Source organism: Symphodus melops (genome assembly GCF_947650265.1).
Source record: "Symphodus melops genome assembly, chromosome: 19".
Classification (NCBI taxonomy): domain Eukaryota; kingdom Metazoa; phylum Chordata; class Actinopteri; order Labriformes; family Labridae; genus Symphodus; species Symphodus melops.
This window is the reverse complement of record NC_136709.1, coordinates 5073706-5091145: the sequence shown is the minus strand read 5'-3', so window position 1 is coordinate 5091145 and position 17440 is coordinate 5073706. Positions and strand designations below refer to the sequence as shown.

Genomic DNA, 17440 nt, shown 5'->3' with positions numbered 1-17440 from the left:
TTGCTACTATGCCATAAGATGAACTGCATCATTGATGGACTTTGTGTCCACCTGAATGGCATTTTAAATACTTCTCCGTGTATAGTTCCATTGACAGTACTCTGATGGTACAAAAAGCTCTTAGGTACAGCAGAGACTGCATAAAGGTGGTCCTATAACAATACAATCTGGTGGCCATTCAGTGTTGTTCTCCTTTGAGTGAGGATACCAGTAGTTTGTCTTCAGCATTACTGCTGTTTTGGACGGCTGTATAGTGCTTTTCAACTGTATTATAGTAAATTGTTTTGAGCTTGTATAGTGCTATTCTAGTCTTCCGCGCACTCAAAGCGCTTTTACACTGCATTCACACACTGATGGCAGAGGCTGCCATCTGCAAAGTTTCTCTTCCTTTGTCTTGATGCGTTTGATTTGTGATGCGCTTTGAATTTCCTTGTAGCTGAAAGGTGCCGTAGAAATACATTTGACTTAACTTTCATGAAGCACATTTATATATACACGTTTTTTTTCTGTGTGCGTTTGTGTTATCTTTCCATAACAAGTTCATCTAAAGTAAAGATCATCAGGTAAAATTCTTTGTATTAGATTGGTTTGAAATTGCTCAAGCAATAGAAAAAAACCCATCATCCTACATTTTAAAATCTCATTTGTTTGGCCAAGATACAAAAATAAAAATAAATAAATTCAACATTATTTTAGATCTTGAGGAACTTTTTTGCACTTTTCAAAAAAGCATAGATACAACTATGAATCATATCCAACAACAGGGATAATGTACGGTAAATGAAATAGAAAGCAGAGATAAGACAACATCTCATTAGTTATCAAGCACAACTTATCAAAACAATGTTTTTTTATGATCGCACTTTGTGGCTTGAAGTTTCTGGTCTCCATTTACAGCCAATCAAGCACGTCTCTGTCCTCGTGTATGTGAGAACGACTGTCTTAATATGACAGAGAGCTTCTTTTTCAAGATGCATACAGTTCGAATGTATAACAAGTATGCACTCAAAGATGTGAAGTCAGTATCATAGCAGGGATATTAAATATAACAACTATATTCATCGTCGTTCCTGACACTCAATCCGATAGAAAAGTCTCGCACTGGGACTCTTTCATTTTGAGAAATGTTCATCAGGAGGCTTTTTCCTCGCCCCCTGTAATAAAGAGGTGAACAGGCTTGTTAGAGTGCAGCATCTGTCCGGCTCTCTGAGCTCCGGTGATGGCGGCTAACTTTTGGGCATCGTAGCGGGAGTAGAGTGCGGTGCAGGTCCAGCTGGCGCTCTCCCCCTGTTCACCTGTTGCAAGCATGTTGCACACCTCGCTGTAGAAGTGGGGGTAGGAGGGCAATCCATAAAATATCAGGTTCTGGATCCCTTTAATGGCATACCTATACAGAGCAGTAAGAGATCAGGATTTATGCACGGCTCATAATCAAAGGAGTTACAAACAGAAAAAAACGTGGTCTTATGTTTCACACATTTTGAAGTGTAAATGATGGATGGACTATAAAGGATTTTACTCCGGTACAATTCAGTTGGCAGGAGTTACAAAGTGCTTCAAAATAAACATTTTGGGCTTCAAAGAAGCACATCTAATAAAATTGCCTGTTTTCCGGAACTTTTTTTTAAATTAAGCGTAATGCTTTTTTTTTTTTTTTTTTTTAAAGAACTGACCTCTTGTAGAAGTGGAAGCGTTCAGTGAAGAGCAGGAACTGTTTGTCTCCTTTCTGGAAGAAGTGTCTCGCTCGGGATACCTCTGACTTGCTGGAATACTCGCAGATGCTGGTAAAGTTGATCTCCTCCTTCTTCATGTAGTTGCGTAAACGGACGTAGTCGAAGTAAGACGGGATGTAGATGAGAGTGTGGGACATTACTGAGTCCCTGTACTGAGGCAGCACTGTATCTAAAAAGAACTGAAACCTACAGGTGCAGGGAGACAGACAAGAAAAATGGTTCAACAACCAACCATGTTTGTCAAGATCTCTTGAGCTGCACAATACATTGTGACCCGTTTCTTAAAATCTAGACAAAAGTTCAATAAATGAAACAGAGGAGGATATGAAACCCATGTGCTATTTACAACAACAACAACAAAAATAGTCTCACTGGGAAAAAACAACCAACAACATTAAGAGGTACAGATGTGACCTTCTTCCAGAGAATTAAAAATGATGCATCATATCTGAAGCATTGCCTTGAAAGATATGAAGATATATACAGGCAAAGAATGTGCTCAGCTTGACAAAGTATCAGATTTTAAAGTGACTAAATAGAATTCCTTGCACAGCTAATATTTGGTCTTTTCTTTTTTATAAATGACCAAACGTTTAGCATTACAAGGTCACAGATTTGCATGCTATTTCTTTCTGTTTTGCTATACTGTCTAGTTGTTGGGGAGGGGAGTTTTGTGTTGTGTTAAAAATCTCAATAAAATGTAAAAATAATAATAAAAATAAATAAAAAAAGACAAAACTTTAGGTAAAACACTGTAATTTGCATAAACGCCAAAAAAGGTGCCAGTGCTTTTGTGCAGATTTAAACAGTGCAGTACTTTTGTGACTATCAATTATTAAATGAACGCACACTGTGCAGTATTTTAAAGTGTCAATAATGATGACAACTTTAGTTGACACCCAAAATAAAAGTTTTTAAGGGGAGTCGAAGGAGGCTGAATGTCATCCCAGATCAGAATATTATATATTGTATAAGGACACAGTCACAGAAGGCCCAGTTGCTCTGTACTGATATGCCCCCTCCTTATTCCCCACGTGACCTGCACTCATAATGTTTCAGGCTCAACCGGGCATGTGCACGCTTACTTCTTGTCAATTGTCATGAATTCATAATACGACACATGCATGGCTTGAAGACTGGTCTCAGAGTCTGCATAATAAAGAACCACACAGAGAACTTGATTGCAACATTATTGATTTTGTAGCTTGTTTTGTATTGTTTGGGCCAGATACAGTCACAACACTTTGGATTTCTCCATTAGATTGTTATTATTAGCGATTATTTATGTCATGTACCTGTGCTTCTGCTCATGCTCTTTATTACCCAAGAAAATGTAATACTCATGATTTACTGAATCTATGGCAACGCATTCCAAGTAACAAAAGAAAAGACAACCCTTACCGAGCATCGTGGTCCATGAAGCTGTCAGAGGGGAACATCTGAAACACATGAGGCAGCTGAACCAGCACCAGGCTGATCGAGCCGGTTTTTGGCATGTTCTTCGTGGCAATCTAGGGGGAAACCAAAACGTGAATTCAATTTTTAAAAAACAATGTAAATTAAAAAAATACAAAGAAAATGTACACACTTGCACTTAAAAAGTCAGAAGGACAGAGTAGCTAGCAGGGCTTTGAGAATAATGCTGAATTCAGTAAACAGACTGATACCGCAACACTATGAGATGACCTCAGGCCATGGGATCATTTCTCTTTGAAGTGACACAGTTCAAATGTTCAAATGTAAACAGTTAAGCACCTGTCCTCTGTAGTTGGCACACTGCTTTGTGAGGATGTTGTTGATCTGGGGGTCCTGGATGGAGCTGAACACCAGAGTCTGCCGATAGTGTCTGGCCCAGTTGTTCAGGTTCCACATCCTCACTCTGGAGAAGTCCACTCCATGGGAGTCCAGCGGCTGCAGGTTCATGTGCTTGATCACGTGCTGTAGAGGTGGTAACGTCAACTTTAAAGCTAAAAAACGGTTTCTCTTCATGAAAATACGATGAAACATCTCAAGTCCGATTACCATGTGTGGCAGAGGGAGCAATGCACCAACCCTAACCCTTAGGAAGGATGTCAGGTGACCTCAGATATACATTTTTCTGTGGGAACTGGAGGTGAGATTTTAACTTCTTCTTCAATGAACCTCTACTGATCAATGTTTCATGACTTGGAACTCTACATGTGCTGAAGTTTTTAAAGAAGGAGCAACAAACGCGTTTGAAATTAAATCTCCTCAGAGAACCTTTTGGTCTGCAGCATTGGAGCACATCAAGTTCACCATGGTGCACTGCCATGTTTTAAAAAGGTCTATGAACAAAGAAACGCTGGCCTTATAGCAGACCCTTTAGCATCAGAGTGGAGGTTTCAATTCAGAACTTTAAAACTGGCTCTATAAACCCTTAGCATAACCACATTTTCAGGTAACATTTACCCGGACCAAATATGAATTGACATCAAAGCGTCCCACATTCCTTCAACAGCAGATGGCGCCACATCCTCTCCCAGCAGTAACGCCGCTGAGGAAACGCTACCACACGCTTTTTATGTTGTGCGTTCTTCTTACCAAGACATGTTCCCAGTTCTGCATGAGGAAGACATCCGCCTGGTCCACCACCAGCAGCTCGATGGAGGAGAGAAAATCAAAATCTCTCTTACTTTCTCCTTCTGCTCCGAGCACTGTGCGGAGGCCCAGAGGAGACGCGATGATGATGTCTGATGAATAAAATGGGGAGTAGAGACGTATGCTGCTCCTCACAATGGAGACACCTGTTGTGGAAACAAAACAAGTCAAGGCCTCAGAAAGAAAAATTGAATCGTAAATAGTTTTTATATATATATATATTTCAGATGTACCTATCCTGAAGTGGTCGTCCACGTTGCCGGAGAAAATGGCGCGGTAATCGTCTGGTCTCTGCAAATTGGACGGCTTATCGTCTTCCTCTTCTCCAAACTCTTCTTTGAACCTCTTCTTGTTGTTAACCACGATTTTTTTACTTTTCGTCTCCAGCAGGCTGATGAGTGTCTGGACAACTCTCAGAGCTCCACCTCGGAACGGAATCAGAATCAAGACCTAAAAAGGCAATGAAGGCCAACGAGAGAGATGCTGGGCAGTTAAGACATGAATATGTGGTTTTATTGGTGAGCTGAATAAAAACTCTTGGAGGATTAGGATACTGGCTGCCTTAGTGAAAAGATGGTGCTTCAACTCCACAAGAATGACTTTCAGATTATTCAGACATATACAGCTTGATGATTATATGCTGAAAGTGAAATGTGGTTTATTACACTCACCATCCGAGATTTTTTAGACATTCTAATGATAAAACAGTTTCACTGAAATCTCAAACTTCACAATCCTCAGCTGGAACACAAATGCACACTCAGCTACGCCTCTAAGAGACAGGGCCAGTGTAAAGAAGTGTTGATTTTGAGATCAAGCCTGAGAACTGGCAGACTGCTGTCCATTTATATTGATAAGAAATTGAAGTCTGTCAGTTCGAGGCCTCCATCTGCCAACTGAAAGAAAACTTGTACGAGACTTAGTATGTATCTATTTCATGGGGCGGCAGTAGCTCGCCGTGCCAGTTAAAGTCCCAGCACGAACCAAGTCTGGAAATTGGCCGGTAGCTGGAGAGGTGCCAGTCCACTTCCTGAGAACTGCCAAGTTGCCTTTGAGCAAGGCACCAAACCCCCAAAAAACTACTCTGAAGCGCTCAATGTGGGCAGCCCCCTCACTCTGACACCTTTCCATTAATCCATGTCCATGTTTATGCATGTGTGTTTATTTTGGCCTATGTGTGTTAAACAGAGTGTGAAACCAAACGTCCCCTCGTGGGATTAATAAGTATTTGAGGGAAAAATGCTCATGATGATGATATGAAAGTAGGAACCTGCAGGATAACTCCAGGAACTACAATGACGATAACGAAAATAACACGACACAGCAATCACTCATATATTAAAAGACAAGGAAGTAATGGCATATCATGATATCTGATTAACGCAATAAATTAAAATTCCCAGAAGGTTAATTTTGGGATGAATCTATGTGTTCTTCAATTTACTTCTATTCACATTATCCTCATTCATGTCCTAAGCGCCCCCACTGGGAGTCATGAAGTCGTTATAGGCGGAATAAGTTTGGCAAGAAAACATGTTCACAGTGGGCTTTTTCTTCTCTCAAACAAAGTATTCATAGGTAGCACCACCACTTCGATAATTATCACACGAGTCAGTACAAGGACACATCGCCTTATCCGATATTCGGTCCAATCCATAAACATCTGTAAGTTTACCTTGGGCCTGGTCAGTCCTTGGTCTCTGGGTTCATCCTGAGGCTCAGCTCCAGCTTTAGTCTGAGTTTTCTGCTCTCTCTGCTGTGCATTATGAGCCAGGACCTGAGAGTTGGCTTTCAGCACATGGTTAAGCACGTGGAGGCAGTATGCATTGCGGACCTGAGAGCCCTGGCTCAGAGGACAGGTCTCTGGGTAGTAGAGGTCCTTGTAGGAGCCCATGAGAGCCAACAGCTCAAGCTGCAGGGAGCTGACCTCTCCTTTGGGGTCTGAGCTCTGGTTCAAGTTCTTCCAGTTCGACTCCAGAAGCTTGTGGAAAAGGGGAAGATTTGTGTCTTTCTGGTGACCGATCGATCCAAACTTCTCCAGCGGATTGGTGCAGAGTAATGAACCCAACTTTGGCCACTAAATATGGGGAAAGACAGTGACGTACATGAACTCTGATCACATCTCTTTCTTAATGATAAAAGTTTGTCGATTGTTCCAAAAAGTGAAAGTCATACCGTGATATGAGTCTTTTCCTTGCTGCCAGATGTTATCCTCTTCACGTCCTCTTCATCTAGTTCTGTTTTCAAATGATGTGAAAACATATCTGTGTACAGAAAAACAAACACCCCTTAATCTATCTTTATTTCTGAATTTCCTGAGCTGAACAAAATACTTGCTTACTTTGAAAAAAGAATCCAGGTAACACATAGAGCATCTCTAAAATATTTCCAGATACTTCTTTACTCGTTTGTTACCTTCATTGTCTTCTTGCTCTGCATTTGTTTTCGTATCTTCTTCTCCTCCGTCTTCTTCAATGAAGTTGGTCTCCAGACAAAACTGGGATTCATTCTCCTTGTCTTCAAATTCTTCACCTCCTGCCTCCTCTGTCTCCACCATCTCCTCTCCATCTACTTCAGTCAGAGCCGTACCTGCATCCTCTGGTTCTTCCTCTCCGGCGTCATCTTCTTCGCCATCCTCACTCTCATCACCAACTTCATCACTGTCCCCTTCTATAGAAAGCAGCATTAAGTCAAACTGTGAAGGCTTCATTTGAACTTTTACTCAATATGCTGGACATAAAAAGCTCACCTTCCTCCAGAAGCTCTTCTTCTCCTTCCTCTTCCTCATCGTCACTGCTCTCCTCGTCACTCTGCTCATTGCTGGTGGATTTGACCAGCGTTGAGAGAAGTTTCTGATAGGCGGTTTTCTGCTCTGGTTCTTCCTCCTCGTCTTCCTCCAGCTCATCAGGCTCAACGTCAGAGTGTTCTGGACTTGCAGGCTGTCCCAACATGGAAGAGTTAATTCATAATATAGAAAAACAGTCCAGAGTCAAACATTGACTGGATGATCCACACAGTCTTTGTGTAGTACTACTCACCAGTTTAATTATTTCAGTTCTTTCAGGACCCTCACTGACTCTGAGAAAAACACAAGAACAAACATGTACTTAGCTATGCAATTTGGACAGCATGCATATTTAAGGACACAGAAAAATAAACAAAAGTAAAGGTCTAATTTCTCTATTTGTGCCTCGTCCTGCATGTGGTCCAGAAATCAATTCCTACAAGCCGCCTTAAGGGATTTCTTAATTCATTTAATGTATCTTAAAGCTACTGCAATGAACTTTTGGGTTGTTGTGAAATACACTTTTAATGGACAAACTACATTTTGAAAAATGATTATATCCGAGAGTAAAAACGCGGCTCTGGTATGATTTAACGATCACGATATATCGGGTTCATTTAAACAATTTCGTCATCTTACAAATAAACGTATCTATAGTTGGCACTTTACCTGACAACTAGCTCAGTTTTCTGAATGAAACGTAGCTAGTTGGCTAACAAACATATATAAAGTATCTTAAATATGCTTTATGACAGGCCGGATTGTGCTGTGCAGCTTACACATCATGGAAAGGATGCTCCTCTCCAAACTCCTTCAAATGTTTTTTCTGTTTCTTGGATAAACTTGTAAATAGTTGCTTATTCTGTCTTCTTTTACCCATGTTGACGCTGTGCTGCACATGTGGTGTTTCTCCAGCTTCTTCTGCGCTGGTTGTGAATCAATAGGACACGTATCGCCGCCTACAGGTCCGGAGTGGAACTACAGGCGTGCTGTTCCGGCTGGAGCTCAGACAGAGGAATTGTGGAAGGGCCATTTCAATTCAACGCAATCTAAAAGAGACGTCTTGTGGTGAAAACAGAAGAGATAGATAATTCAAAGATTGTTTATTTAAATGAAATATTTCAATTCTTAGCAGCTGCATATGTTATGCTAGAAATGTTCCAACAACCTGCAATTATTGATCTTGAGTGAGAGAAACCCTTTAAATGGTTAAACTTGTACAATAAAAGTCAATTTTTTGTGGTATAAGTAAATATAATTACCTTTACATTAGCAAGTATAACATTAAAAGAAGGATATAAATGTATTATTCTATTTTAATTTGCATTGAAAGGAATTAAACAACAGAATTGCTGCCTATAATTAATATTACTTCAATAAATATTTCGAAATATAAAGTCATTAACATGATGAACTTCTAATATTATTTTCTCTCTCAGTTATCCCATTATGCTGTATGAGAAGGTGTCAGTTTAGCAATAAATCATACATGTGATTTTTACAGCAGGTTGTGGAGTTTTTGATAACTTGTTTTTCCTTTTGTCAGGAGAGAAAGGGTTAATGTTGTGAACAAAAGGTCTTCTGTATACTCCTTTTGAGTCATTATTGGTAATTGCTTGCAGCATTCTGACTCTTTTAATGACCAGGCACAGGTCTGTCTGCTGTTAAACCTCGATCAATAATTTAACATGGTAATATCATTTTACTGTTTGCCTGTTTTAGCTGTTACCATGGCAAAAGCTCATGTATTATTCACCATATTGGTGTCTAGTTTTTGTACTCTGGGTATTTTCAGCTCATTTTGTAGCCGTCAATGGGGATATTATTGATTGATGGTTACACACTACTATGGTTTAGACTGAAACAGCCTGTTGGGCTATTTTAATGGCAAACATGTGAGACATTTTTTGTATCAATGGAGAGGCCAAAGGTGAAACAGGAGAAAGAAAAGGCTGGAAAAACTGTTCGGTTCAGGGTAGCATCTGCCAACAGCGGCCGAGTCCTAACGGAGGTGTTCAAGGATGAATCACTCTGGAGCAGCTCAGTGTCGGACTCAGTGGACTCTGACAATACCAGCAGCCCAGAGACAGAGCAGGGGAGCTCACTACCCACCAGTGAGGCCAACAGCCACCTGAATGGTCTGGTGGTGGTGGGATCTGCACAGGAGGAGAACGGCTCTGAACCCGATGACCTGCTTCTTTACGCCAGTGCCAAGAGAGAGATGCTCTTCAGCAACAAGCGGATCAATATATGCAGCAAGAATGGGACCATACGAGGAGTGAGGAACAAAGTGAGCGCAGGCCAAGTTCTCTTCAACAACCTCTCCAACATGTACTCCGTAAGTACAGAATGTCAACATCAAGTTGCAGTTTTAGTTTTTTCAATTCTCCTTTTGTCTTCATCTTTTTCTACCTTTCTATACAAGAAATAAACCAACTCTGCTGCCAGTTCAGTACAATTGGATTTATACAAAAATGTAGACCAAGTGGGAAGAAACCGTCAGCTGCTTCAAGCTGCAAACATTTTCTTGAGGATCGTTTGATAGCATGCATTAAACAGCTCTTATAACTTTGCTAAATAAATCTCCATTGTATACAGGAAAATAAATGACCAGACTTTGAAGTGGAGTAAATACATAATTGTCATAAGATAGATGATAGATACAGTAGATAGATAGATAGATAGACAGACAGACAGACAGACAGACAGACAGACAGACAGACAGACAGACAGACAGACAGACAGACAGACAGACAGATACTTTATTGATCCCAAGGGAAATTCAATAATGCTGTCTTAATGATCCACCTTCTCAAACAGTGCCCTGTGGTCTGAATGAAACCTCTGTGCTTTGGTCAAAATATAACACGAATCAAGCCCTCGAGGAGGTTTGTGACCCTGTAGAAACCAGCTCTATCAGAACGCTCCGTTTTGGTGTGTGTCTCTTTAAATGCAATGAGCGTCCCCTGAGTTTTCATGGTAAACATCCCTCCTCTGTAGTGGGAAAAAAATGGCACATCTGCAATTCCTGCAAAAAAGGATGAAGTGACCTTCAGAGTTAAAGTGTTTCCAAAATTATCCTCAAAAACCTTAAAACATGCGAACTACTATTGAAATAAGACCATAGCTGTTTGAAGGTAAAAATTCTCCTATCTGCAGGAGTTGGAGGTAAAGTGACGTATTGCACATGATTTTGAATTAATGGTGTAAATTTCACATTTTACCTTGAGCCTGTAACTTTAAAGTATAGTCAGTGTTCTTCTTATTTCCTCCTCTCCAGTCACTCAAAAAAGTTTGTTCTCTTTTCCTTGAAGGGTTCCCTTCGGCATCAGAAAAGGAGACCATGGGAAAAAGAATGAACAGTTTGGAAGAAGCAATTTCACTTATACTGAAGATGTTGTATTTGGTCCAAACCTCCTTATTTCATTTATATAGCCTAACAATTATATCTGGTTAAAAGAAAATCCTCATTTTAATATTTCTTTATCACACACTTTTATTGAAGGATTACAGAAACAAACTACGAAAGTTGCTTTACTGGACCTTCTAAGACTTTACAGAAGTTATTGATTATGATCTTACATTTTTTTAGACATTGTATACATGTGCCCTGAATTTCATATGATTTTGATATTTGATGGACTGTGGTTCATTGCATTAAAGTGAATTCTGTAAAACATGAATATTTTTTTCAGTATTTTTAATGATGTTGTGGATGTGGTGTGTTTCATATTCCATTGTTCCATTCATAAACAGTAAATGAACTTTATTTTGTATTATAAGGATTAAAAACTCTTCCTCTCATTGCTTTAAGAATATTTGATATTTCAATGAAACAACTGCCCCCTGCTTATTTATACAGTTATATTACCTTTAAAGGTTTCACAAACACTGAAACCTGCACTCACAGAATGGTCCGTTTTGGTGTGTGCCTCTCTTTAAATGCAATGAGCCCCCCTGAGTTTTCCAGGTAGACGTGATGTCTACCTGGAAAACTCTCCCTCTGTAGGGAGAATTAAAATGGCAGACCTGAGCAAAATGTTTTGCTCTAAGCTGTGGTTAAAGTTCATGGGTGGAGAAAATGGGGGAACGGAGGGGATGTGTCCTTTAGGCAAGGCCTCCAACCCCAAGTTTTTTCCCACTTCATGGTCACTTTATAGCAACCAGCTTTCCTTATCACACTGCTGGATCTGCAGGTTCTCTTTGATCTGGTTACACATTTTGCAGGTCTTTCCCCCTCCATTCATTGTCATTATTTTTCACTGAGATTTATTTACCATTTTGTCACAAATAATGAAAACAATAAAAAAAAACTTAGAAAAAGTTTAAATTCCTGAATAATAACAAATTTAACAAAAAAAGATCATACATAAAAAACGCATTCATTGAAATATGTTTTTTTTAACTTAAAAAGAGAGTAAAGCAACTACAAATCAAGTATCTTTGTGTTATGCTCAATTAAATTCTTTGAATTAAATCACAGTGACATCATCCTTAGCTAATGGTAAGCAACACGGAACAATTATATTTTATGCATTTGGAAAAGTCATACATTACTTAAGTATTCATTAAGCAGTAATTAGACTAACATTTGTAAACTAAGTGTACAATTATAGGACTAACACTGACTATATCATAGTGTTATCTTAAGGTTTGTCAAATGTGCAGCATGGGAGAAAAAAAACAATCTTAGAGTTGTTATTTTGGCAAAAAAACAGTCTGTTATTGTGGATTAAGGTTTTCACTGACACTAAACACCTTACTGGTGAGTTTTGGAGAGGACTTTCCCTTTAACAGATTTTATGCATCTCCATCTCACCGTGCACCTGCCTCAGTCAGCACGGTGGAAAGCGAGCTCATAGGCTACCAGCTCACCTCTCACTGTTCACGGTGCTGTCTCCTCCCGCACACACACATCCAAACACAGCGCGCTCAGAGGGGCAGGGCATGCTCTTTTTGTTATGAGTAGGCTACCAACTAATAATCTACCATCATACTGCGGCACTGACTGCTACAACACACGGTAGGATGCGGGCTTCCCAATAGACACCCACCCGTATTTATTTTTTTTTCAGCCACCGGAAACATCCCTTTAATTTGAGCTGCGGCGATCAACATGCCTCCGTCGACTCTTCTCGGTTTTATCTCAGGGTGGAGGGACTCTAAACGAGAACAGATGTAATGCATGCCTGGCAAGTTGCTCGTCTTGCTTGAGGGACCCTGCAGAGGAAGGTAGTGAAATATCTTCCTCTTCCCACTCCACGCCCTGTCATTATCATCAATAGCTACCCTGGCAACCATGTCCCCTCCAGCATCGGCTGCGACAGCGAGTGAAAGCAGTACGACCACCGTTTTGGAGGAGGATACCAGAGAGGAGGTACTGTTCCCTAACATCTTTCACAGGAGTGAATACATTTTGTGTACTGATGCGTTTGTTGGATCTTGGCGCAGGGCTCCTATTGACCCATGTGCACAGTGAGCAGAATCTGACACACTGCAGGTAATATTATTTTCCAGGGATTTACTGAAGAACTCCCTGGTTCCAGCTTCACATCGATATAACAATAACAATCTTGCAGCCTGCATTCACAATTTCAGATTAGAAATTGTTGGACACATGATTGGCAGTATTAGTATCTTTAACCAGCTTCACCCAGCAACTCTGATTTGATCTGTTTTAAATATCCCTCCAACAGACAACTACAAAAAAATGCCATTTTCCACAGAGCTGAAAAAACTAACTTGCTATCCTCTGCTTGCACATCGATAGTCTGGGAACCAAAGGGAGTATCTAATGTAAGGCTATTACTGATATAGCTGCCTGACCTGCTCATTACACTCGAGTCCAAATCTTGTTAAAGTCGGTGCAGCTGCTGTGATTATTCACAATCACAAAAGACCAGTTTTATTTATTCATAGGTAGGAATACACACAAGGAATTTATCTGCATTTTTTGTACATTATAAGAAACATAGATATAGAAGAAAGTAAACAGCAGTTTTAAAGAGGACTTATTATTCCCCTTTTCCACCTTTTCAAACAGTCCCCTGTGGGTGAAATAAAACTTCTGTGCTAAGCACCAGAGGAGGTTTGTGACCCTGTATAAACAAGGTCTCTCAGAATGCTCTGTTTTGGTGTGTGTCTCTTTAAATACAGTACAATGATCCTCTCCTGAGTTTTTCCAGTTGACATCATTCCTCTATAGTGAAAATTAATTTTAATTAAAATAAACAATGGTTCACACAAGTTTTGTTCTAGGCTGGAGGTGGGGGCAAATGGGTGGAGAAAACAGGAGAGGGGAAGGTTTTTTTTTTTTTTACACAATCCAACTTGTGACGTCACAAGTTGAAAACAATTTAAATGGAGCAATTTTGTTTGTGTGGTAAGACTGATGCAGACCACAAACAAAGAACTGGATGGATTTATATCAAATTCTGTGTGATCAGTAAATACTCAGGTTACCCAAATATATGTTCGAAAACACTGTCAAAGGGAATTTTTCATAATATGCCCTCTGTGTTATGAGAGTTTAATATACAGTTTCTATGGCAATATGTAAGCTGTTTTACGGAGAGTGACGTATACTGCAACACACAGAATAATGCTTAAAATAAGTTAGAATTCAATTACTTTTTTTATGACTAATGTTTTTTTTGGACTCCACAGCAAAAACCCCTGAAGCAGTCTCTGAGCAAGTCACTGTGCCGGGAGAGTTTTTGGAAATGCCTGCTGCTGTCTGTTCTCATGTATGGCTGCATGGGAGCTATGGTTTGGTGTCATGTCACCAAGGTGACCCGCTTCACCTTTGACAGGAAATCCATGATGTACCATGACAGCCCCTGCTCTGACGGCTATATCTACATCCCTCTGGCCCTACTGGGGATGCTCTACTTGGTTTATCTGGTAGAGTGCTGGCACTGTCATGTGAAGAATGAGCTGCAGCACAAAGTTGATGTGGAGGGCATCTACGAGCGCATCCAAAGAATGCAGCAAGCCAAACCCTGCATCTGGTGGAAGGCCATCAGCTATCACTATGTTCGCAGAACACGACAAGTCACACGCTACCGCAACGGAGACGCTTACACAAGTACCCAGGTTTACCATGAACGTGTCAACACTCATGTGGCAGAAGCTGAATTTGACTACAGTCATTGTGGTGTGAAAGATGTTTCCAAGCATCTGCTGGGCTTGGAGAAGTCTGCACTCACTAAGATGCGCTTCACCAAGTGCTTCAGTTTCGCCAATGTAGAGTCAGAGAATTCCTACCTTACACAACGAGCGAGGTTCTTCACTGATAATGAGGGCCTGGATGACTACATGGAAGCCAGGGAGGGCATGCACCTGAAGAATATCGACCTGAAGGAGTATGTCATAGTGATGTCTGACCCAGAGCGCCACCCCTGGTATCTGTCTCACTATGTCTTCTGGTTTGCCTCATTTCTCACTTTCTCCTGGCCTCTCCGAGTCTTCACAGAGTATCACACTGCATACGTCCACTATCGTGTCGAGAAACTCTTTGGGCACGATTACCTCCCTGTGACACCATGTGAAGATCGGCCATATTGGCGGCGTATCCCTCGTGTTAACACCATTGACAGCACAGAACTGGAATGGCACATACGGTCCAACCAGCAGCTGGTGCCCAGTTACTCAGAGGCTGGCCTCATGGATCTGGCTCAGTGCCCGTCCAGTTTCAGCGGGATACGTCAGAATTGTGAGCGCTGCCACAGAGCCATCAGCTGTTCCTCAGTGTTCTCCAGGAGCGCCCTCAGCATCTGCACTGGTGCCAGCTCCCGTATCCCCTTCAGCGGCAGTCGCTTCTCCTTGGCGCGCCGCTACGGCTCCCAGCGCAGCTTCTTCTGGAGGAGCGGCAGCTTGGATGACCAGGAAAGTCCCAGTGAAAACACCCGCTGCCTCTCAGAGCGACTCACCACAGATGACGAGGAGCCTCCAGAATATGAGGATGCACTTTGCTACCCGGTGCTCATTGTGCATTGCAGTGAGAATTGCCACAACCACAGATCATTCCACCGAAATGGCTCCTGTGTGGAGACTTCCTTATGACTATGCAGTCACTGACACAGCACAGTGGCATTTCTGTAGCATAAAAACAATTTGCACATCAGAAGCAGAGTGTGTAAATGAGTCTTAATGTGAGATACACGTATTTGGGCTGTGTTGTCTGAAACATGTCTGTAGTCTGAACGTGTGAATCACCAAAGCAATAACAGTGGATTGGTGAACTGTAACGAAAGCAACAGAAACATGTGAAGCTGTTTGGATACACACACAGACAAAATGCATCTGCCTTGCTTGCAATTAGAACCAAGCAGACATAGACTGTTACAATGTACATTGCCAAGAGCTCATAAGCACCATATAGATGAGAGTGAAACTGAAGCTGCAGTTACCTCAAAAGACCTTTCTGAGGCCACGGACAAGACAGGCAGGTTTAATCATCTCATTCCTTCAGTGAAATGTCAGCAACACAAACAGGTTAGAGCTGAGCAGTGAAACAAAGTCAGAGCTGTTTGTGATCATCATCAGAAAGGTTAGGTGGATACGTTCAATCTTTTAATGACAGCAATACTGTAACTGTGAAAGTAAAACAGTCGTCTCGAACGAAACATATCACAAAGATACTTCAGTCAATACAGCAACCAAACCTCCTGTCAAAAAGAGACAATTTCACTGATGGATGTTCTCTCAACTGATTACTCCAATCATTTTCTTTGCTAATTTGAAGCATTGTAAATTATTTCTCATGTACATACATCTTTTATCCACATGCCTCATATAGTTCAACCTCAGTAAATGTTTTCAAATAAGCCTTTTGACACCTGCAGACTACAGGGATACTTTTACATTTGGTTTGGGTTTTAATGGAAGTGGGTTTAGTTGCCTTGATGTCACCCACAGACTTTGGGTTGCCTTTTTTAAGCCACGTTTTGGACATTATTCCTTTCTTGTGTTTTTAAACACAGGAAACAACTTTATTTACCAATGTTGCTTTATATCCAACTGGTTGACAAGTGTTGTGGTAGTGACCTGTCAGTCATTGTTTGCTTTTTGAGAGAAGCTGTAAGGGAATCCTGCTTTAATGTCAAGAGGACTTGAATCTACAGATTGGATCCGTAAGTTTATTAGAAAAAGGTTTGCTACAGTAATAAATCAACTGTTTTCATCATAGACTGTGTAAAACACGGATGTAGTGTCAGTGGCGTCACCCACTAGTTTTTGAAGCACACTTTTAAAGCCCATCGATGGTGGTTGCCATATTGGAAATGTTATCTCAAACTAACTTTCAGTCAAACTAGTAACGAGCAAAGAGGCATATCTGTGGCAGGCCTTAAGCCGGCTAATAAACAGCTACAATGCACCAGGCTGTCGGTCACATCTGGCACATCCATTAATATGAATAAACCTTAACCTTCATGAAATCAAAATGGAGGCGTTACAGAAAGAATCACCCTCGTACAGTGTATGCCAATAAAAAACATAAGCTGTACAGACCAAATTTGTTTTTTAAAGGGTGAGTTTGTGACTTCTGGGGCTTTGGCAGGCAGCCTTAATTTGACAACTGAGGAAATTCAACTTTTTGCACTCCCACATTGGTTTCATGTTTGAACACCAGATGTTGCTGCTTGGTTTACTTACAATTTGAATTCTTTTATATACGGTGGGGTTGCCTCTTGCTTTCTTTTAAAGAGAATAAGGTTAAGTCTTCGCAAACTTCTAATATACAGTCTACGGTAAAAACATCTTATATATTATCATTTAAGACTTTGCACCCTTAGTCAGTATACAGTAGATCTGTCTTTATCACTTCTGGACTGGTCTTTTATTGAGGCTTTTGTTGCTGCTTTTACAAAGGAGTCGTCTGTTGGTGCTATGTATTAACTCCAGAGAGAAACATGACTTTTTGATGTTGATTGACTAACACATATAAAAGAGTATTAGGGCTTGGCGTTCGGGGGAAAATGAGAGGAGGGATTCATTTTTTACATTGTTAATCCACATTTTGAGAATGAAGACAAATAGCAGAAATTATTTTGAACTTGTATAAAATCAAAATCATATCAGAATCAGCTTTATTGGTGAGGTATGATTGCACATACCATTTGTCTCTGGTTAACGTTGCTGTTTATGTACAAGCATTAAATTAAATGGTACACTACAATGACAGGTTTGTATAAGGCAATAGAACACTGGTGGAGAGTGTGAAAGTGTAATAAATTTTAGAGTCAGGTAAATTTACTAAAGGTAGATTACTAGGTTTCGACTTTATTCTCGACAAACATTT

General features: G+C 40.6%; 3 protein-coding genes across 3 annotated transcripts; 2 read left to right on the top strand and 1 right to left on the bottom strand.

Moving 5' to 3' along the window:
- Positions 1-1122: 1122 nt before the first annotated feature.
- Positions 1123-8121, bottom strand: utp25 (UTP25 small subunit processor component). The gene is made up of 12 exons (XM_079368975.1): positions 7917-8121; positions 7391-7430; positions 7102-7291; positions 6768-7022; positions 6528-6616; positions 6028-6429; positions 4586-4802; positions 4296-4498; positions 3489-3671; positions 3135-3244; positions 1674-1919; positions 1123-1387 (listed from the first exon to the last, which is right to left on the bottom strand). Exons 1-12 carry the CDS (start codon positions 8015-8017, stop codon positions 1132-1134), a joined length of 2292 nt encoding a protein of 763 aa, XP_079225101.1. The 5' UTR covers positions 8018-8121; the 3' UTR covers positions 1123-1131.
- Positions 8122-9052: 931 nt separating this feature from the next.
- On the top strand, positions 9053-10314 carry grxcr1b (glutaredoxin and cysteine rich domain containing 1 b; the record flags this gene model as incomplete). Its single annotated transcript, XM_079369257.1, has 2 exons — positions 9053-9475; positions 10297-10314. The coding sequence occupies 2 exons, from the start codon at positions 9053-9055 to the stop codon at positions 10312-10314; spliced, it is 441 nt and encodes a 146-aa protein (XP_079225383.1).
- Positions 10315-11871: 1557 nt separating this feature from the next.
- tmem151bb (transmembrane protein 151Bb) lies at positions 11872-15299 on the top strand. The gene is made up of 2 exons (XM_079370215.1): positions 11872-12514; positions 13804-15299. Exons 1-2 carry the CDS (start codon positions 12437-12439, stop codon positions 15199-15201), a joined length of 1476 nt encoding a protein of 491 aa, XP_079226341.1. The 5' UTR covers positions 11872-12436; the 3' UTR covers positions 15202-15299.
- The last annotated feature ends 2141 nt before the right edge of the window (positions 15300-17440 follow it).

Bases quoted from the DNA above. Each gene is read 5' to 3' on its own strand.
- utp25 (XM_079368975.1), bottom strand. From the start codon at position 8,017: ATGGGTAAAAGAAGACAGAATAAGCAACTATTTACAAGTTTATCCAAG. The intron at 4,803-6,027 runs GTAAACTTACAG...TTGCCTTTTTAG, and splicing joins AAGGACTGACCAGGCCCAAG to GTCTTGATTCTGATTCCGTT. The intron at 1,920-3,134 runs GTAAGGGTTGTC...CTGCACCTGTAG, and splicing joins TTCATGGACCACGATGCTCG to GTTTCAGTTCTTTTTAGATA.
- tmem151bb (XM_079370215.1), top strand. From the start codon at position 12,437: ATGTCCCCTCCAGCATCGGCTGCGACAGCGAGTGAAAGCAGTACGACC. The intron at 12,515-13,803 runs GTACTGTTCCCT...TGGACTCCACAG, and splicing joins AGGAGGATACCAGAGAGGAG to CAAAAACCCCTGAAGCAGTC.